Source organism: Hemiscyllium ocellatum, chromosome 1 (genome assembly GCF_020745735.1).
Source record: "Hemiscyllium ocellatum isolate sHemOce1 chromosome 1, sHemOce1.pat.X.cur, whole genome shotgun sequence".
NCBI lineage: Eukaryota > Metazoa > Chordata > Chondrichthyes > Orectolobiformes > Hemiscylliidae > Hemiscyllium > Hemiscyllium ocellatum.
Window position 1 is genome coordinate 68456043 of NC_083401.1, and position 22970 is coordinate 68479012.

A 22970-nucleotide genomic window follows, 5' to 3' on the forward strand; every position below is an offset into this window, starting at 1 on the left:
ATTTGCAAAATTAATAATCCTCACATCTACATTTTCATCCAATTTATATCACAAACAAAAGTGGTCCCAATACCCAGTGAAAAACCACAAGTCACGGACCTCCAGCTGAAACTACCCTCTGCCTTTTATGGGTGAGTCAATTCTGAATCCATGCAGGCAAGTCATCTTGAATCCCATTCATCCTCTAATGAGCCTACTGTGAAGGATCTTGTTGAAAGCCTTACTAAAATAGTGACCCAATGGAGAAGAATGCCCAATAGCATACTCATGCAGGACTTTGGTAAATGCAGAGCATAAATACTACCCAGATTGAGGAGAAAGGTTTGGCAATCATATTTGGATGTAGGTTTGCTCACTGAGCTGGAAGGTTCATTTTCAGACGTTTCATCACCATATTAGGTAACATCTTCAGTGAGCCTCCGGATGAAGCACTGGTGGTGTAGCCCGCTTTCTATTTACAGTGGAAACTCGATTATCCGAACATGATGGGCGGGCAGTATTTCGTTCGGATATTCAATTATTCGGAATATTGATTAAATGCCTTTCCTCTGGGGCTCAGAGTTTTAAAGTCTGCTCCCTATTCAGGAGACTGCAGCTGTGCACTGCGGTAAGACCCCGCCCCCAACACTGCCCTCCCCAAGCCGGTCCAACACCGCCCCTGCACCCCAGCACAAAGTACGCAAGCCCCTGCCCCCAACACAGCTCCCCTCCACCCCAACCCCTCTCAGGGGCATCCGGACTGCACGTCAACAAGTCTGCTGCTGCTGCCGCTGAGCATTTGTGAGATAGGTCTCCAAATAATGCACAGACACACAATGTTTTACTGCAAAGTTTTGACATGTTCCCTGTTTGCCCTGCACAGAACAATGTTGGAGAGATTATTCCTGGGAAGTGTTTGGGGTGGGGGGGGGGTTAGGGTACAGCCCTCTGTAGAATTCCAGGGGAAGTGTGGAGAGAGAGGGTGGGAGGTCAGTCATTTGGAGACGGTGTCTGTTTAATCACTATCATCTGTGGAGAAAAATCAGAGATAACATTTTGGGTCAGGTTACCGTTTCTCAGATCTTTTTGACCTTTCAATTTCAAATCTAATATCGAGAAAACAGATTATTAGGGCTTACATAATTTAAAAAAATATTTTATGTTGAAATAACACAGTGGGAGGACAGCAACAGTGTACTCTTCCCATCTCAGGTGTAACATTAGACCCCACAGATATACGTTTGCCAATTAAATTTGCAAGCTTTCCTGAGATTATTTAAGATTCAGTTACAAGTGCAGACATTTACTCAGGAGAAGAGCAGCTTAGAGGAATGTATAACACTTTTATAGTTTGTTAATGGTGGTTTAATTGGTAGTTCCCTCACCTCTGGATCAGAAGGTGGTGCATTTGAATCCTACTTGAGGCTTTGCAGTACTGAGGGAGTGTGGCATTGCCAGATATCATAGAATAGAATCCCTAGTACGGAAACAGGCCACTCAGCACAGCATGTCCACACCAACTGTCCAAACAGCATCACATCCAGACTCAGCCCTCTACCCTTACCTCTGTTACCCTGCATTTTCCATGGCTAATTTACCTAACCTACACATCCCTAGATACTATGGGCAATTTAGGATAGCCAATCTACCTAACCTGCACATCTTTGGACTGTGGGAGGAAACTGGAGCACCTGGAGAAAACCCACACAGACATAGGTAGAATGTGCAAACTCCACACAGCCAGTCACCTGAGGCTGGAATTAAACTTGGATCCCTGGTGCTGTGAGGCAGCACTGTTAACCACTGAGCCACTGTGCCACCCAAAGATCTGCTGTTTTTCTGATAAGACAATAAACCAAAGTCCTATCTGCTCTTTCACAGGGATAAAAGATCCCACAGCACTATTCCAAAGAAGATTTCTTTGGTATTCCAATGAATATTTATCCTACAATGAGCATCACAAAAGATATGATCTTAAAAGACATTATCATCACATTGCTGTGCTCAAATTGATTGTAGTGTTTCCTACCTTTTAGTGCTGACTTTAAATGCATTTTATAGTTTGAAAATCACATTGGCAGCCTGAGGTTGTGAAACCCACTCTATAAAAATATTCTTTCAATTTGATATTTCAGAGAAACACTACAGGAATAGTTCAACTGAAAGGAATTTCTTATATTCATCTGAAAACATGGTTGACTACAAGTGCATTAACTTTGTTCAATTCAATAAGTTGGTTCTTTAATATTAGCTTGTCAACCATCTGAGGAGTTTAGACTATACTAATCTCAAATTATATCAATCTCTGACACCAATCATGACCAGCCATAATTTACTGGTGATGTAACACTTAATTTCTTGTAATCTGTCATTTAGTTTGCAATCAACTCATTCCACTAATTATTTTAATTCTTGATATTCAAGCTTAAATTCCACTAAGATGCAAAAGGTTTCTTGTCTGGTATCTTTGATAATTGGTGAGAAAAATGTTCAATTCATTCTCAATAGCTTGTGCAGAATTTGATGGAAGATTAGTGGTGCAAATGCTAATATAAATCTTAACTGGTTAATGCAGGTTAGTTTGGCAGGACAAATTTAGACAGTATCTCAAATATAAACGAGTGGTAAATTCTTTGGCTTGGCATGAAAGTAAGGACTATGCTTTTGTGTATATCAGTAACAGTGTATTAATTTGTGTTTGCATAAATGTTCATTTGCATTATATTTGCCGAATGTCACAATCAAGAATATTGAAACACAATTTATGATTAGATTAGATTCACTACAGTGTGGAAACAGTCCCTTCGGCCCAACAAGTCCACACTGACCCTCCGAAAAGCAACCCACCCAGACCCATTCCCCTACATTTACCCCTGACTAATGCACCTAGCACTACGGGCAATTTAGCATGGCCAATTCACCTAACCTGCACATCTTTGGACTTATGAAAACATCTGAAATGATAAATAAATAATATTGTACCTAGAACAATAAAAGTTTCTCATTTCAACAAGAAGCAAATAAAGACAATATAGTAAGCCAGTTCTCCCTAACAGAGAGAAAGAAATCATCCCTCCACTTCACTCTCCTGGCACAAAAGTGAACAGGTCAGTTTGCAGGCTTCTTTGATGTCCAAACCTTTGAGTGAAGAAGGACGTTATTTTCCAACAAAACAACAGAAACTCGAAACATGCAAGGGCATGATTCACAGGCATCAAGGCAGTTATATCACTGTGGCACCACCTAACAGCAAGTCTATTTCTAGAGTAAAAAATACATTGTAAAATTTGGACAGTCAGACTGGTTTAAATTACCTCATTGTCAGCACAAATCAAACCCACTGTGAAATATTGTTTGTATGAATTTTGTGTTTTGTGTTGTTTCTGAAATGTCATTCATTTCTTTCCTTTGAAAACAGGAGACACAAGAACAGATTCCAAAATGATATTTTTTCTTCTTCTTTTAATTGCATAATTTTGTCATAATTATACCACCCAATTACAACATTGGTTACTATGCAGCAGCCTCCATTAAATCTTTGCCTTTCGCTAGTTTACTTCTCATTTCACAGAGGTGATGTATGTTGCTTAAGTTTACAGCTCTTGTGAACCTGCGAGCAGAATAACTTGCCTACTCAGGCTTTTCCAATAACAAGCAAGAGGAGAACTAGATCCTATTTAGCCAAAAAAACTGAAATAACGAAACATTTTGGGACAAGGAAAGGAAATAATTAAATATTTATTTTCTCTTTCAAAGAATTTAACTTACTGATCCCACTAGTTCAAAAATACCTTTTTTATAACCATGATGCAGTTGTACAGGTGGAAAATAAGCTAGTCATCCAACAAAATTAATTCATCCAAAAGTATAAAAGTGTGCAATGAGCATGACACATTCTCATTGCAAATTTCAAAACACTCAGAATCTGGCACATTCTGCAGCTGGGCTTTTCATGCGTCATTCAGTAAAAATTTCATATTATTTTTGACTTCAGAACTTCATTCTGTGAAGGGAATGTTTGATTTTCACCAACCAGTGGCGGTGATTGGTCAGCATTAAATGCATCCATTGTCAGTTCTTCCTTTGTTGTTTCTGGTTTATTAGTCAGGGTATGGTAAATTCCCATGGCCTGTGACACATAGTATGAAGATATTTTAGTGTTCAACACAATCAGGAATAGAAACAGTGATTTCACAGATAACATACAACAATTGAAAAAAACACATTAGCATTAACTTCAGTAATTTTCAGATAGGAATGATATAGAGTAATTCACTTGGCTAATACAATCATTAACACTAGAATTTTAATGAAATTAAAATAATAATGAAAAATAGATACTCCTAGCAATGGATAACACCACCCTGTCTTCCCACTCCCATAATTCTGAATATGGATCGAATCATCATATCAGTGCATTCCTGTCATCCCATTTTAATCCTGCCCTCCTTCACATAATGGCTAACAGAAAACCACTGTTATCGAAGGCTTCCTCTTTCTGCAGAAAATGTTAAGCACAGTAAAGCACTGAAGCTTGTCAAGTTTGAAACCAAATATAAAGAGTTATCGAACAGATATAAATCAGATGAGTGGGAGTGAACCTTTCTGCAGGGGAGAAAAAAAAACAAACAATCTGGAGTTCATGGATGTATTTTTTCAGGAAAAATTTTCAAATTATACTAAGAAGAATATAGAATATAGTGGCAAGTCATTTACTTTTTTAAAAAAAGAACTCCAAGAACTTCCAATTGCTCAGAATGTGAATTCTAAATCAAAGATATAAAAATATTTCACATTCGGCATTGGTGTGTTAGCAACTGTCTTGGGTAGCAACGGGTTTCGATATTCTCTGCGCAATGAAATTGGAGAGGGTCGGCTTGCTCTTTAGTGACCCTCACTGAACAGTGTGTCCCCTTGACTTGTTTATGTTCAGGTGTGGTGTCAAGAATAAAACAGCGTTCATCTCCTTTGGCATCACAAGTAAAGAATGATAACTATGCTACTGGAAAATGTGTGATTTTGCACAGAATACAGAAATAATACAGGAACTGAATATTATTTAAATGAATAAAGATTGCAGATAGCTAACAGTGCAGTAAGCAAGCCCTTATGTATAAATCACAAAAAAAAACTAGCAAAGACATTCAGCAGTGAATCAGGAAAGCACATTGAATGTTGGCCTTTATTTCAAAGGGAATGGAATACAAAAATTGCTACAACTATACAAGGGATGAGTCACATCACAGCTGGAATACAGTGAACAATTTTGGTTCTCTCATCTCAGGAAAGATATATTGGCTTTGGAGGCAGTCCGAGAAGATTCACTAGTAATTCCCGAATTTGAAAGGACTATCTTACGAAGATAGGTTGAGTAGGGTCAGTCAGTACTCATAGTTTCAAAAAAATGACAGGAGACCTTATCAAAATGTACAAGATTCTTCGGGGACTTGATAGGGTAGATGAGGAAGAGTTTTTTAAACTCATTCATGGGATGGGGACATCACTGTTTCCAGGTCAGCATTTCTTGCCCGTCCCAAATGGCTGTTAAGTGTCAATCATATTGTTGTAGGTCTGGACGCTCATGTAAGCCAGACCAGGTAAGGATGACCTGGTTTCCTCCTCTAAAGGACATTAGCGAACCAGATGAGGTTTTCCGACAACTAACAATGGATTTATGATCATCATCAGAATCTTAATTCCATATTTTTCCTGAATTCAAATTCCACCATCTGCCATAGCTAGATTTGAACACAGGTCCCTATCCAGCGAAGCCATTACCTCCCTAATTGTTTCCCTTTGTGGGAAAGTCTAGAACCACAGTGTCGCAGAGTCATAGAACTGTACAGCATGGAAACAGACCCTTTGATCTAATTGGTCCATACCATCCAATATCCTAAATAAATCTAGTCCCCCTTTGCTGCCTTTAGCCCTCTAAACCCTCCTTATTCAAGTACCCATCCAGATGCTTTTCAATACTGTAACTGAACCAGCCTTCACCACTTCCTCTGGCAGCTCATTCCATACATGCGGCAGTCTCTGTGTGAAAAAGTTGCCCCTTAGGTCCCTTTTAAACTTTTCCCCTCTTACCTTAAACCTATGCCCTCTAGTTTTGGACTCCCCCACCATGGGGAAAAGACTTTGTATATTTACCCTATCCATACCCCTAATGACTTTATAAACTTCTATTAGGTTGCCCCTCAACCTTCAACGCCGCAGGGAAAATAGCCCCAGCCTATTCAGAGTGATTAATTTATGTCCTTCTGACAACCAAGTAATCAACATTAGGTATTGCTATTATCTACAAGGAATTGTCAATGAACACTCATTAAGTTGTCCACATAAATCTGCCCTTTGATGAGCACAGCATAAAAAAATCTCAAAGACACAAAAGCAATTTATGTCCAGTCAGAGGTTATTAAATTAAAATCTGTAACAGCTACCAAAATTCTATTTTAAAAAATTGCAGTATTTGATTAATTTTCTGATTCAAAATAAGACAGAGCTCCAAGTTATCACCCTCACCAACAGATGCTCAAAACTTACTTGAGCAAGAAGTCATATCCAAACTAACCAAGCCACAAAATAAAAAGACTTAGTCACTCCTTAGAAAATAAAATTTGCAAAACAGAAAATCAATATCAGTGCAATGCCATACAAGTATTTTTATGAATAAAATAGTAAAATTTAATATGCAATCAGAAATTCACCCATACTAGGGTGTTCGATTTGTGTTCTAAGTATTTAATTTTGAATATCGACCTTACCTGTGTCACCATGCTACTGATGTCACCTGTATTTGCAGGAAGAAGAATGGTATTGGATTCTTTGGCCAGGTTGCTAAAGGCAGATACATACTGCTCAGCTACACTCAATGAGGCTGCTTGGCTTCCACACTGTTAGTCACAGGAAAGGGAAGAAAGTGCACATTCTTACTATTTATTCATTCCATTGAAAAGTAAAATATTTTAATGTAATTCACCTCTGTGGATTCACTTTTCCATACCTGTTGACTGAGTACTTCAGAGAGCATTTGAATGGCTTCTGCTTTTGCCTTTGCTTTTGCTATGACTGCATTTGCTTCACCTATGAACAGTTAGTTAAATGAAACAGTGAAAGGCATGCATAAAACATTGAAGTCAGAAGCACCACATAGTTGGAGCAAACAATTCAGCTCCAATTTTCAAGTCCATAAGAAGACTATAAGACCAGAAGAAATAGGAGTGGAAGTAAGGCCATTCGGCCCATCAAGTCCACTTCACCATTCAATCATGGCTGATGGGCATTTCAACGCCATTTACTCCACTCTCCCTGTATCCCTTAATTCCTTGCGAGATTAAGAATTTATCAATCTCTGCCTTAAAGATATTTAATGTCCCGGCCTCCAATGCGCTCTGTGCCAATGAATTCCACAGGCCCACCACTCTATGGCTGAAAAAATGTCATTGAGTTATAGAGATGTACAGAGTGGAAACAGATCCTTCGGTCCAACCCGTCCATGCCAACCAGATATCCCAACCCAATCTAGTCCCACCTGAAGTCAGGCTCACCGGTCTATAGTTCCCTGGCTTGCCCTTGCCACCCTTCTTAAACAATGGCACCACATTTACCAACCTCCAGTTGTCTGGCACCTCACCTGTGACTATCAATGCTACAAATATCTTAGTAAGAGGTCCAGCAATCACCCCTCTAACTTCCCATAGAGTTCTCGGGTACACCTGATCAGGTCCTGGGGATTTATTGACTTTTATCCGTTTCAAGACATCCAGCACTTTCTCCTCTGTAATCTGGACATTTTGCAAGATGTCACCATCTATTTCCCAACAGTCTATATTTTCCATATCCTTTTCCACAGTAAATACTGATGCAAAATACTTATTTAGTATCTCTCCCATTTTCCGCGACTCCACACAAAAGCCACCTTGCTGATCTTGGACGGGCCCTTTTGTCTCCTCATTTCTGTTCTAAATTGACCCCCTCTAATTCTAAGGTTGTGCCCATTTGCCCGAGTATCCCCTCCTGACGGAAACAACTTCCCAGCGCCCACCCTTTCTAAGTCATGAATTATCTTGTAAGTTTCAATTAGATCTCCCCTCAACCTTCTAAACTCTAATAAATACAATCCCAGGATCCTCAGCCATTCATTGTATGTTAGGCCTACCACTCCAGGATCACCTGTGTGAACCTCTGCTGGACATGCTCCAGTGTCGGTATGTCCTTCCTTAGGTGTGGGGCCCAAAACTGGACACCGTATTCTAAATGGGGCCTAACTAGAGCTTTATAAAGTCTCAGTAGCACGTCACTGCTTTTACATTCCAACCCTCTTGAAATAAATGACAACATTACATTTGCTTTCTTAACCACAAACTCAACCTGCAAATCAACCTTTAGAGAATCCTGTACTAGCACTCCCAGATGCCTTTGTACTTTGGCTTCATGAATTTTCTCACCGTTTAGAAAATAGTCCATGCCTGTGTTCTTTTTTCCAAAGTGCAAAACCTCATATTTGCTCACATTGAATTTCATCAGTTATTTCTTGGACCCTTCTGCGAAACGGTCTAAATCTTTCTGTAGCCTCTCCACCTCTCAGAACTACCTGCCTGTCCACCTAACTTCATATCATCGGCAAACCTCACCAGAATGTCCCCAGTCTCTTCATCCAGATCATTAATATATCAAGTGAACAGCTGCAGCCCCAACACTGAACCCTACGGGACACCACTTGTTACCAGCTGCCATTCCGAAAAAGAATCTTTTATCCCAACTCTTTGCCTTCTGTCAGACAGCCAATCGTCAATCTATGCCAGTAGCTCACCTCGAGCACCATGGGCCTTCACCTTATTCAGCAGCCTCCCATGAGGCACCTTATCAAAGGCCTTTTGGAAGTCTACATAGATAACATTCACTGGGTTTTCTTGGTCTAACCTACTTGTTACCTCTTCAAAGAATTCTAACAGGTTTGTCAGGCACAACCTCCCCGTACTAAATCCATGCTGACTTGTTCTAATTCAACTCTGCATTTCCAAGAATTTAGAAATCTCATCCTTAATGACAGATTCTCGAATTTTACCTACATCTGAGGTTAGTTTAATTGACCTATAATTTTCAATCTTTTGTCTTGATCCTTTCTTGAACAATGGAGTTACAATAGCAATTTTTCAATCATCTGGGACTTTTCTTGACTCCAGTGATTTTTGAAAGATTACAACCAACGCCTCTGCTATTTCTTTAGCCACGTCGCTCAGAACTCGAGGATGTAGCCCATCTGGGCCAGGAGATTTATCAATTTTTAGACCTTTTAGCTTCTCAAGTACTTTCTCCTTTGTAATGACCACCATACTCAACTCTGCCCCTTGACTCTCCTTAATTGTTGAGATATTACTAATGTTTTCCACTGTAAAGGCTGACACAAAGTTCTTCAGCTATTTCCTTATCTCCCAGCACTAGCCTTCCTGCATCAATTTGGAGCAGCCCAATCTCTACTTTTGCCTCTCATTTGTTTCTCATGTTTTACAAGAAACTTTTACTATCATTTCTAATATTACTGGCTAGCTTGCCTTCATATTTGATACTCTCCTTCCTTATTTCTCTCTTTATTATCCTCTGTTTTTTTTTGTAGTCTTTCTAATCTTCTGATTTCCCAGTGCTCTTAGAAACTCTATAGGCTCTCTCTTTTTCTGTGATACATTTCCTGAGTTCCTTCGTCAGCCATGGTTGTCTTATCCCGCCCCAGGTAATCTTCGGGGTGTACCACTGTGTCCTTCGTTACACCCAGAAACTCCTGCTATTGTTGCTCTACTGTCTTCCCCGCTAGACTCTGCTTCCAGTCAATTTTTGTCAGTTCCTCTCTCATACCTCTGTAATTACCTTTATTTAACTGAAACACCATTACATCCGATTTTACCTTTTCTCTTTCTAACTGCAGACTGAACTCTACCATATTATGGTCGCTGCTTCCTAAGTGTTCTCTGATTTTAAGATCTTTTATAAAGTCTGGCTCATTACATAGCATTAAGTTCAGAATAGCCTGCTCCCTTGTGGGCTCCATCACAAGCTGTTCCAAAAAGCCATCCCATAAGCATTTTATGAATTCTCTTTCTTTGGATCCGCCGGCAACATAATTCACCCATCCATTTGCATATTGAAGTCCATCATGATCACCATGACCTGACCTTTCTGACATGCCCTATCTATTTCCTGATACATCTTGCGCCCCTGGTCCTTACCTCTTGAAGGTAGGCTGCTTCTGGCCACTGAAGAAAAATCACCTCCACCCTGCATGACCCATTCCCAACCATGTTTGATCATATTGTTACTTGCAGATACTGTTGGCCTCCGACTGTCAGCTATTCTGTTCACCCATCCCTGAGGACTAATCTGTCAAGCCTCATTCCTGCAGCAATGGCCACTCTTGCCCCTTTCCCATTCAAATTTCTTAGTTTTTTTATGCACAGAGCCAACTGATACATGGCTACAAGAGACAGTAAAACATTTGTGTTTAAGGATTGCCCAAGAACCAAAAGATATAGATCGAAGGTTCAAAACCTACACTGTAAATATTATCTAGACCAATTATTTTCACCTCAGATGCATTGCCCATGGCCAAACTTAGCTTAGTTCCATTGATGTTGAAATCATTACCAATGCTTTAGCATCTTCAGAATTACATTTTCCCATGAAGTCCCCCTTCCTACCCTTCATGGATTTCAAGTTGGGTGAAAGTCAGATTCCCACATCCTGTTAAAAGAAATTTGCTGCAACAAGCAATGACATCTCAGGCATCATCCTGAGGCCAATTCAAGGTCTATATAGTGACCCAGGAACACTGGTATAACTGAAGAACGATTGGTTCTACGACACTATAAGATCTGAATTAAGACAGGAATGTATCCTCCATCCAACTCGGTTAGAGGTTCCCACCAATTTCAGTTCGCTGTGTGTAACCCGTTTGTTGCACTGTGTTCATTTTAAGACAGCTATGCACCTGTGAATGTGGGCAGATGCATGCCTTTTGGAAGGAAGTTTGCTTGTGTGCACACTGTTTGTTTCCTGCCAGGTATACTGGGGATTTCTGTATGGCTGTGTACAAGTGCAGCTCGAAGGAACATTATCCTCATCCCCACTACTAAAATCAGAATTCCTACTGGCCAGAATGTGATTCTTTGGAGTAATAAAAGAGATCAAGTCTTGGTTCAAGATTTCAGGGGATGTTACAGGAGCACAGAAAACACAGGTCAGAAAAAGTATTCCCACACAACACATCAAGGTAACAGTGCACACAAAGGCAAATTCAGTAAATATTATTCAAGAGAGAAAATTGCTAGTGCAGTGGCCTAATTATTCAGATATACTCCTGGCAATGGCTTATCACTCAATTATTTTTAGCCAACGGAATTCATTCTCTCTCGCTCTAAGAATTATTTTTAGCTATTGAACTTCACTTTGAATTCCTTTCAGCTACTTGAATTCTCTCTCTCTTAGCTACCATCTCTCTCTCAGCTTTGAAAAGTGACACAGCGTCAAGAAATCAAATGCAGAAATTCTCAATTCCTTTTATCCACTTGTGATATGGGCATCGCTGACTAGTCCACCAATTATTGAAAATACTGAAAATATTGAAAAGTTCTGACTGCATCTGTGGACAGAGGAACAGCCGGTGTTTCAGGTTGATGACTTTTGGTTAGAATGGAAAATTGTTATTGATCTGAAACATAAGTTAGTTTCCTGCTCCTCAAATACTACCAGATTTGCTGAATATTTTCAGCACATACTGTTTAATTTCAGATTTCCAGCACTTGGAGCATTTGGTCTTCCATCAATAAATTTATTTTATACAAGATATTTGGATGTTGATAAAATCCATCTCCACGTCACCACCATCTCTTTAAATTATCAAACAGCTTGTCCAACAACCAGTGATGAATAAGCAGAAATGTCTCCTAATTAGTTGTTGAGAATATGGTGTTTTGTAGGAAATTCCACAAATTTGATCAAATGAGGGGAGAACAACATTTCAGTCTGACAGACGTCATTTTCCTTGTTGGGCCTCTCATTGCAAACCTGAACTATTGCTTTGATTTACTTTCGCTCTACTAGCTTCCACCCCTTATACCCACGTAGGTATGAGTTGCCATGAGGATTATGGAGAGATAGTTATCTTCAGAGCATCTGACAGGCAAGGTACCAGCCACAAACAAAGAGTGACTGCTGTCTGCCTCTGATAGATTTCTGCAAACTCTTATTTTCACTATTGAATGTAATCCTGTTCTCTGTAATTACATCTCTGGAGCACAGACGATTTCACCCTTCCTTCACAGCCTCATGCACATGACTGCTGATGTCATTGTTACATCATGTTATAATGACCCTCCCATAACCATTTCCACTAATGCTGCCAGAGCTGCAGTTTTTCCAGCAATTTCTGTTTGTGCACTGTTGTGGTTCTGTTCGCCGAGCAGGGAATTTGTGTTGCAGACGTTTTGTCTCCTGTCTAGGTGACATCCTCAGTGCTTGGGAGCCTCCTGTGATCTTTCCTCCGGCATTTATAGTAATTTGTATCTGCTGCTTCCGGTTGTCATTTCTAGCTGTCCGCTGCAGTGGCTGATATATTGGGTCCAGGTTGATGTGCTAATTGATTGAATCTGTGGATGAGTGCCATGCCTCTAGGAATTCCCTAGCAGTTCTCTGTTTGGCTTGTCCTATAATAGTAGTGTTGTCCCAGCCAAACTCATGTTGCTTGTTATCTGCATGTGTGGCTACTAAGGATAGCTGGTCATGTCGTTTTGTGGCTAGTTGGTGTTCATGGATGCGGATCGTTAGTTGTCTTCCTGTTTGTCCTATGTAGTGTTTTGTGCAGTCATTGCATGGAATTTTGTACACTACATTGGTTTTGCTCATGCTGGGTGTCGGGTCCTTCATCCTGGTAAGTTGTCTGAGAGTGGCTGTTGGTTTGTATGCTGTTATGAGTCCTAGTGGTCGCAGTAGTCTGGCTGTCAGTTCAGAAATGTTTTTGATGTATGGTAGTGTGGCTAGTCCTTTGGGTTGTGGCATGTCCTCATTCCGTTGTCTTTGCCTTAGGCATCTGTTGATGAAATTGCGGGGGTATCCGTTTTTGGTGAATACATTGTATAGGTGTTCTTCTTCCCCTTTTTGCAGTTCTGGTGTACTGCAGTGTGTTGTGGCCCTTTTGAATAGTGTCCTGATGCAACTTCTTTTGTGTGTGTTGGGGTGGTTGCTTTCGTAGTTTAGGACTTGGTCTGTGTACCTTTGTGGTGAATTCTCCGTTCGGTGTTCTCTGTACCATCACGTCTAGGAATGGGAATTGGTTGTCCTTTACTTCTTCTCTAGTGAATCGGATTCCTGTGAGTGTGGCGTTGACGATCCGATCTTTGTTCTCTATTTCTGTGTTTTCAATTATTACAAAGGTATCATCTACATAACTGACCCAGAGTTTGGATTGAATTTGCAGTAAGACTGTTTGTTCTAACCTTTGCATTATCGCTTCTGCTGAGTCCAGAGATGGGTGAGCTCATGGGTGTGCCACTGATTTGTTCATATATTTGGTTGTTGAATGTGAAGTGTGTTGTGAGGCACCCATAATCATGACCATTCTCATTAAGCCACAAACATCAGGAACATGACAGTGCAGAGACTGAAAATATATGGTTCTGACACATTGTGTCATCCAGATAGTTATAATTTCCCTTGCCTTCAATCATTACTAAATTTGCTGTCTGTACCCCAGAAAGATACACTTGTCATAAAGGAGTGCAATCATGTTTCAAATTAATTCCTGGGATGAAGGCAGTGTCCTGTGAGGGAGGATTAAATCGACTGGGCCTGTATTCTCTTGAGTTTTAAGAATGAGAAATGATCTCATTCAAACGTCTAAACTTATTTTGCTTGAACCTGTAGTAGACAGTAGACGCAGGAAGGATTTGCCTTTTCCTGACTGTTTAGGTCTCAGAATAAGATAAGGCAATTTAGGACTGAAATGAAGAGGAATTTTTTTCATTCAGATGGCGGCAAATCCTGATAATGTTTTGCCCCAGAGGACTATGGAGCCTGTGTCGTTGATGTTTAAAAGGTTATAGATATCAAGGGATGCAAGGATACTGCAGAAAATGGCATTAATGTCGAAGATTAGCTAAGATTGTGGAACAGGCTCGAAGGGTTGAAAGGCTATTCCTGCTCCTATTTCTTAAGTTTTCAGCAAAAGGCAATTTTTCATGTTGTTAATGCCACAGCTTGACTTGTAACAAATTAGCTCAGGGATGGCTCTTCTATAGATGCCTTGGTGTATTTCTTTTACTTAGTCCAATATTTTCAGCTGTTAAATTCTGTCCATGTTATGTGGAGAGAAATAAACTGGCGGGACAATGGCATTTGCAGTGGTGGGACCTGGATAGTGGCCTCAATTGGCACATTTGGCTGAAGCTGTTTGCAAATATTTTAGCATCATCTTCTGCTAAAACGTTCTGTGCTTGTCATCATTATAACCACATACAAATTGGAAAAGAGAGATGATGATGAGGGAAGTAAACAAAAGGCTAAAGGAGTGGTGTGGGAACGACGGGCTCTGTATTTTGGGAATTGTCACAGGGGTATTCGGACAAGGCGGAACTGCATCATTGGGACGGGCTCCTCCTGAACTGATGTGGGACCAGGTTCCTCACAGAAACGTTAACTAAGTTGGACACAAGGTCTTTAACCTAGTTAAAAGTGGGAAGGGTTCAGGAGACACGTTTGAAGTTTCCAGAACAAGTAACAGGAATACAGTGTGAAAAAGATCAGGAACCTAACTTCAGGCATAACAGATAAAGGGATAACAATGAGAAGGATGATGGTCAATGCAGGACTGAGGATCTTATACTTAAATGCAGGCATCATATGAAACAAGGTAAATAAGCTTGTAGCACAGATTGAAATTGGTAGGTATGATTTTGTGGGCATCATAAAGATGTGGCTGCAAGGGAATTGGAGCGAGAAACTAAATATCCAAGGATGTATGTCTTATCAAAAGGACAAGAGTTGGGGGAGGGGAGAATTGTCCTATTACTAAGAAATTAAATTAAAATTACAATTTTAATTTAGCAGCACTATATAGTCAAAAGGCACAGAATCGGTGCAGGAAAAGTTGAGGAACCATGGAGGAAACAAAATACCTGATGGGAATTATGTACTGATCTTTGGCAGTATACAGGATTTGGGACAGTAAATAAATCAGGAGATAGAAGTAATCATTTGAGACTTCAGCATGCAGGTAGATGGGAAAACTAGTAGTGGATTCCAAAAAGGAATTCGTGGAATGTCTATGAAATGTTTTTTGGAGCAGTTTGTGGGAAAGCCCACTATGTAACAGGCAATTCTGGATTTGGTGATGTGTAATGATGTAGATTGATTAGGAAATTTAAAGTGAAGGTATCCCTATGAGGCAGTGACCACAATATAATGGAATTCACACTGAAGTTTGAGGGCAAGAAGCAGGAATCAGAAGTAAGAGTATTACAACTGAGTAAAGATAATTGCAAAGACATGAAGGGTGAGCTGGCCAGAGTTGATTGGGAGGGAAGCCTAGCAGGGAAGATGGTGCAGATCCTATGGCAGGAGTTTCTGGGGGTTAACTAAGGAAATTCACCTGAAGAAACATACTAAGGGGAGGATGAGACAACTGTGGCTGACAAGGGAAGTTGGGGACAGCATTAAAGCAAAAGAAAAAGTGCACAACATAGTAAAGATTAGTGGGAAGCCAAAGGACTGATAAACCTTTAAAATCAGTATAGGACAATTGAAAAAGCAAAAAGGGGTAGAAGATGCAAGATGAGGATAAGCTTGCTAATATTATAGGATTGCATGAGTTTGTTTTAGCTCAATAAAAGGAAGACGGGGCAAGAGTGGGCACTGGACTGCTGAAAAATTAGGCTGGAGAAGTAGTGATGGAGAACAAAAAAGGCAGAAAAAATTAGGTACTTTTCGTTTGGAAAAGCACCTAATGAATAGGTACTTTGCATCAATCTTCACAGTGTAAGACATCAGTTGTTTACTAGAACTTCAAGACAATCAGGGGGCAGAGATAAGTGTGGTGTCCGTCACTAGGAGTTGAGGTAGGAGTTAGGGGAAGTTGAAAAGAGATTAATCACTTGGACCGATGGACTCCACCCCAGAGATCTGAAGGAAATAGCCGAGGATACTGAACAGGAATCATTGGAATCAGAGAGAGTACCAAAGCATTGGAAAGTGGCTAATGTAACACCCCTGTTTAAGAAAGGAAGAAGGCAGAAGACAGGAAACTGTATGCTGGTCAGGGGGAGGTTATGCTTAACAAATCTGTTAGAGAAAGGAGAGCTAGTGGATGTGACCCATTTGGATTGCCAGAGAATTTTGACAAGGTTCCACACAGAAACCTGCTAAATAAAAGCACATGGTGTTAAGGGCAAGGTAGTGCAAAAGAATCGAGATTGGCTGACTGGCAGAAGACAGAAAGTGGGGATAAAGTGCTCCTTTTCAGGATGGCATTTGGTAACTAGTGGAGTTCTACAAGAGTCGATGTTGAGACCACAACTATTCATGTTATACATTTATGAAGTGGACAAAGGAAATGAGGGCATTGATGGTAGGTTTGCAGATGACACAAAGATAGACAGAAGAACAGGTAGTGTTGAGGAAGCAAGGTGGCTGCAGAAGGACTTAGTCAGACTAGGAAAGTAGGCAAAGAAGATGAAATACAATGTGGGAAAGTGTGAGGTCGTGCACTCGGTTGGAATATTAGAAGCATAGACTATTTTCTAAATGGAGAAAGGCGTCAGTATTCTGAAGCACAAAAGGAGTTGGGAATACAGTTCAGGATTCTCTTTAGATTAACATATAGGTTCAGTTGGCAGTTAGGAAGGCAAATATGTCAGCATTCATTTCAAGAGGGCTAGAATAGAAGAACAGGGATGTACTGTTCATGCTGTATAAGGCTGTGGGTCAGAGCGTTTTTGGAATACTTTGAGCAAAAGATGGATATACTGGCTTTGGAAGGGATTCATAGGAGGTGTACAAGATTGATCCCAGGAATGAAGGGCTTGTCATAGGAAGTGCAGTTGAGGTAGACTAGGACCTGAGTGCACAGACTCAGAGTCGAGAAAAATCTCTTCAGAAGTGAATTTCTTCAGTCAGGCAAAGATGAATCTGTAGAACTCACTGCCACAGAAGACAGCAGAGGGCAAGTCATTGAGTGTCTTTAAGATACAGATGGATATGTACTTGATTGGTAAGAAGATTAATAGTTACAGGGAGCAGGCAGAAGAATGGGGTTGAGAAATACATCAGCCAAAAATGAACGGTATAGCAAATTTGATGGGCCAATGGTCTAATTCTGCTGCTATATCTCTTATGGTAACTACCGTGGGAGCTGCTTGAATTAGATTATCCATTTAAGATCTCCAAATAGATCATTACAAAAACTACAGATCATTAATTGGTGCCAAAATCAGTAAAGAGTTTTCAGTAGCTGTACACCACAGTTGAAATAACCATTCACTCGAGATATATCTGAACAATGTTCCTCTCCTTTTTTTCAACATTTTCAGACAACCAAACTTTTGGTCCCGAATTTTGGAACAAGATTGTAGGTACAAGCATTTTTACTCCTTCTGGATTGTGCCTGAACCTAATTAACAGACTAAAAAAACCTTAACGTCACAGTAGTCTCTAACAGTGAATTGCAGGGAAAAAACATAATCACACAGTTCTGACACAGGTGGGATGTGTGATTAAAATCCATGAGCTGGACATTGTTGCCATCACACCAAAATGTATTCTTTAACATATTTCGGATGTGTTTAGCTATCTAACTCAGAATATGCAATATACTATGTAAATCTAAATGAAAGAAGTTGCAAAGCAAATGTGAAATCTTTTCAAGCAAAAGAAGGAAAATGCATTTTTAGCAATGAACATCCATCCAACCTGCAGCTTGGTTAATGTTTTCTGCTTTTGTTGCCTCAGAAGCCAGAATACGAGATCGTTTTTTTCCTTCAGCTATATTGATTTCTGCTTCTCTAGCCCCTTCCGATTCCAACACAGTGGCACGTTTTCTTCTTTCAGCTTCAACCTGAAATGATGCAATTCAATAACAAATCACATTCTCTTTGTATTTTCAAGCCGGAAAGAGTTGGCTGAAACCTTTACACATTGCTACAAAAATAATTACACAAAACAAAAAAGAACATACACTAAAGTTGCTCTGAACACAAATATAGTATACATATCATAACCTGCCATATGCAACAGTGCTCATCGAGTGGGACACAAATGAGTTGCATCCAGAATGTATAATTCACGTCATCATCACTGAACAAAGTAGTTAAGACAAAAGACTGGACCATCAATAAAAACAACAATTGTGGATGCTTCCTCATCAGGAAGGAACAAATCAAACTTTGGTGGGGACATTACCCTGGTTTCCATAATCTTCCTGTGGCTGGTTTGTGGGTTGGTCATTGTGACAGACAATGGATGTAGGTTACCAGTTAATTTCTTTGCTGTGAAACAGTAGCTAGCTCAGGGAAAAGGTTTGATGAAGATAGAAATTGATTTTCAATTGAAAGTGAAGAAAATTGATTTTTAAAAAATTTATAAACCTTTCATGAATGTATTTCATAATTAAGGGAATGTCACACACACCAACATAAGTTTTGAGTAACAGAACCCAAATTTCTAAATCGTTTCTGTGGCAGTTAAATGAAGTAAGTAGAGTCATAGAGATGTACAGCATGGAAACAGACCCTTCGGTCCAACTTGTCCAGGCCGACCAGGTATCCCAACCTAATCTAGTCTTACCTGCCAGCACTTGACCCATATGCCTCTAAACCCTTCCTATCCATATACCTATCCAGATAACTTTAAAATGTTGCAATTGCACTAGCCTCCACCACTTCCTCTGGCAGCTCATTCCATACACGCACCACCCTCTGCATGAAAATATTGCCCCATAGGTCCCTTTTATATCTTTCCCCTCTCACCCTAAACCTATGCCCTCTAATTCTGGACGCCCCCACCCCAGGGAAAAGACTCTGGATCAGTGGTGCTGGAAGAGCACAGCAATTCAGGCAGCATCTAACGAGCAGCGAAATCGACATTTCGGGCAAAAGCCCTTCAAGACTGTCTATTTATCCTATCCATGCTCCTCATAATTTTATAAACCTTTTTGAGGTCACCCCTCAGCCTTCGAAATTCCAGGGAAAACAATGCAACATCCTTGTAAATCTTTTCTGAATCCTTTCAAGTTTCTGACAGGAAGGAGAACAGAACTGCACGCAATATTCCAAAAATGGCCTAACCAACATCCGAAACAGCCACAACATGACCTCCCAACTCCTGTGGAGACAATGAGGTCTGCAGATGCTGGAGATCAGAGTTGAGAGTGTGTTGCTGGAAAAGCACAGCAGGTCAGGCAGCATCCAAGGAGTAGGAAAATCGACGTTTCGGGCTAAAGCCCTTCATCAGGGTTCCAGCCTGAACCCATGTACTCCCACCTCCTGTCCTCAATACTCTGACCAATAAAGGAAAGCATACCAAACACCTTCTTCACTATCCTATCTATCTGCAACTGCACTTTCAAGGAGCTATGAAGCTGCACCCTAAGGTCTCTTTGTTAAGCAACACTAACATATGCTTTCTTCTTTTTCGGAACCAAATCCTCAATTTCTTTGGTCATTCAGCATTCCCTACACCTACCAGCCTTTCCTTTCACCCTGACAGGAATATACTTTCTCTGGATTCTCGTTACTTCTGAAGGCTTCCCATTTTCCAGCCACCCCTTTACCTGCGAACATCTGCCCCCAATCAGCTTTTGAAAGTTCTTGTCCAATACCATCAAAATTGGCCTTTCTCCAATTTAGAACTTCAACTTTTCGATCTGGTATATCCTTCTTCATCACTATTTTAAATATAATAGAATTATGATTGCTGGCCCCAAAGTGGTCTCCCATGAACACCTCAGTCACCTGCCCTGCCTTATTTCTCAAGAGTAGGTCAAATTTTGCACCTTCTCTAGTAGGTACATCCACAAACTGAATCAGAAAGTTTGCTTGTACACACTTAACAAATTTCTCTCCATCTAAACCCTTCACGATTTCACAGGCCCAGTCTATGTTTGGAAAGTTAAAATCCCCTAACATAACCACTCTATTATTCTTACAGATAACTGAGATTTCCTTACAAATTTGTTGCTCAATTTCCTGCTGATTATTGGAGGATCTATAATACAATCCCAACAAGGTGACCATCCCTTTCTTATTTCTTAATGCCACCCAAACAACTTCCCTGGATGTATTTCCGAGAAAATCCTCCCTCAGTACAGCTGTAATGCTATCTCTTATCAAAATCACCACACCCCTCCGCTCTTGCTTCCCTTTCTAACCTTCCTGCAGCATTTGTATCCTGGAACATTAGGTTGCCAGTCCTACCCATCCTGATCAATGTTTCTGTAATTGCTATAATGTCTCAGTCCCATGTTCCTAACCATGCCCTGAGTTCATCTGCATTGAAATAAATGCAGTTTAACTTATCAGTCCAACCTTGTTCTCTGCTTTGTCCCTGCCTGCTCTGACTGTTTGACTTACTTCTTTTCTCAACTGTACCAGTCTCAGATAGTGATCTCTTTCCTCACTATCTCGCTGGGTCCTACCCCCGCATCTAATTAGTTTAAATTTTCCTGAGCAGCTCTAGCAAATCTTCCTGCTAGTATATTAGTCCGTTCCAATTCAGGTGCAATTTATCCTTCTTGTACAGTTCACTTTTACCCCAGAAGAGATTCCAATGATCCAAAAATGTGAATCCTTCTTCCATAGCCAGCTCCTCAGCCATGCATTCATCTGCTCTACCCTCCTATTCCTACCCTCATTAGCTCGTAGCACCAAGAGTGATCTAGATACTATTACTCTCGAGGACTGATCTTTAAAAACTAATATAAATACAACCCTTACATGATCTCATTCATAAGTACAAGAATTCATAAGCTAGACGTTCGTACACAGGGGTCCACATGTATGTACTATGGCTATAACTCCATGTTCCTGAAAATATAAACACTCATAGGTACAAAATACTGAGTAAAAAGACATTTTTCACCTTCAAGAAAATTAAAAAATTTAAACATACTTGCATTTGCATGGCTTCCTTAACTTTTGGTGGAACATGAATATCCTTGATCTCATATCTTAGGCAACGGATTCCCCATGTATCGGCTGCTTGATTTATTTGAGTCACCATATTCATATTCAATACTTCTCTTTCCTGAAGAGCAATAACAAAGATAATCAAGTTTTGAAAATCCTCAAATGATAATCTGGAGATGAGTCAATACCACTATCGTCTATATATCAGGAAGTTCGGTTAAATAGATCATCCTCAATATTTATCTTAACTTGGAATCTTAAGTTAGAATCAAAACTTTTGTAGGGGTACAATGATGATTAATAATTATTGCCAAACATAAAACACAATGAGATTCAAATATTAATAGCAGCAAAAGACCACTAGATGCATTTTCTTGACATATAGTCCTGGGACAGTCAATGCAATGTAAATTTGAGGATCAGAATTTAAAAAGCAGCACATATTTAATTCAGCAATGCTATTGATGGCAAACATCTGATTGGGCAACTAGACAATGGACTGGTAACTCTTATTATGGGAGGTTTAGGACTTGATTGAAGGATTTTCTTTTAATTCATTCCTCCATTTACTGGTGAGATCAGCATTGACTGTCCATCCTTAATAGTCCTCATGAGGTCTGTTGGTGTTTAAACCGGAAAACAAATACATCAAGTCATTACAAAAACAAATAGGCCATAAATGCTAGAGTAAGGAAGGAAGCATTAGGTTAATTAAACGTGGCTATAATTAAGTTGAGCTTTGTTCAAATATATCTCCTTACCTAGTGAAAGATATTGTTGTATTACAGGAAGTGCATCATAATGGGTTGAATCCTAGGTGCAAAGGTTGACCTCTAAGGAGAGGTTAAGTAGACTAGGTTTATATTCCCTGGCATTTAGAAGAAGAAATGATCTCATTGAAAGATATAAAATACTTAGAGGACTTGACAGGCAACATAGGTGCTGACAGGCTGTTCCTTGTAGCTATTTAGTGTAGAACTAAAGCTCAGTCTCAGGATAACAAGTCAGCCCTTTTGAATTGAGATGAAGAAACATTTCTTCTCTCAGGGCAATGATTCTTTGTAATTGTTCACCCACTGAGTTGCAGTCAATGAATATATTCAAAATAGAGATCATTAGATTTTTGAGCACTAGGGCAATCAAGAGATTTGGGAATAAGTTTCGGAAAGCGGATTTGTTGTTGTAAATGCAGACTTGATTGACCTGAATAGTACAGCAGACTCAAAAGATCCCTGTGGCCTATTCCTGCTCCTATTTCTTATAGAACTCTGTATTAATGGATCGTTTTAGACCCTGTAATTTCTGTACTGCTAGTATGGAGATGCTAATTCTTTTAAAGTATATTTTTTTCTTGAGAAGCTTGAGGCCTCCACTTTACTACAATTTATGAATTTTAAAAGTTTGACTGCACAAATACAAATAGGTGCTTCTAATGATTGAGAAAATGGTCTACCTACATGGAAACTCAGGCTACCAAAAATAATGCGAAAATTAGAAGAGTGAAACTAGGTTCAAATAACTGATTGAGATTTAATTATACCAGGTCACTCTCCAACTTTGATTAAATTACAAGAGACAAAACCAAATATCAAAAATTGAATAGTAACCTACCAGGAAATTCACAAGTTTTAACACTTATGAACATATAAAAAGGGCAAAAATCTAATTAGCTTTTCAATTCTGCTCCATCCCTAAAGTCCAAATGTTTAATTGGTCCTGTCTCATCAATATCATGGCTTTGAGCTGGTTAGAGACAGGACATAAATGACAAAAGCAGCAGCAGGTAAAATATAACTCCCACAGTTCCTCTCCAATTTATACACTAACTAG

General features: G+C 39.8%; 1 protein-coding gene across 1 annotated transcript in view; it reads right to left on the reverse strand.

The window, feature by feature from the left end:
• Positions 1 to 3424: 3424 nt before the first annotated feature.
• Positions 3425 to 22970, reverse strand: part of stoml2 (stomatin (EPB72)-like 2) — a 59903-nt gene continuing 40357 nt past the window's right edge. The window contains exons 6-10 of the mRNA XM_060829863.1: positions 21124 to 21258; positions 17929 to 18073; positions 6983 to 7062; positions 6744 to 6872; positions 3425 to 4108 (exon numbers count right to left, since the gene is read on the reverse strand). Of these exons, the coding sequence (XP_060685846.1) occupies positions 3953 to 4108; positions 6744 to 6872; positions 6983 to 7062; positions 17929 to 18073; positions 21124 to 21258 (645 nt within the window). The 3' untranslated portion in view covers positions 3425 to 3952. The remainder of the gene's footprint in view (positions 4109 to 6743; positions 6873 to 6982; positions 7063 to 17928; positions 18074 to 21123; positions 21259 to 22970) is intronic.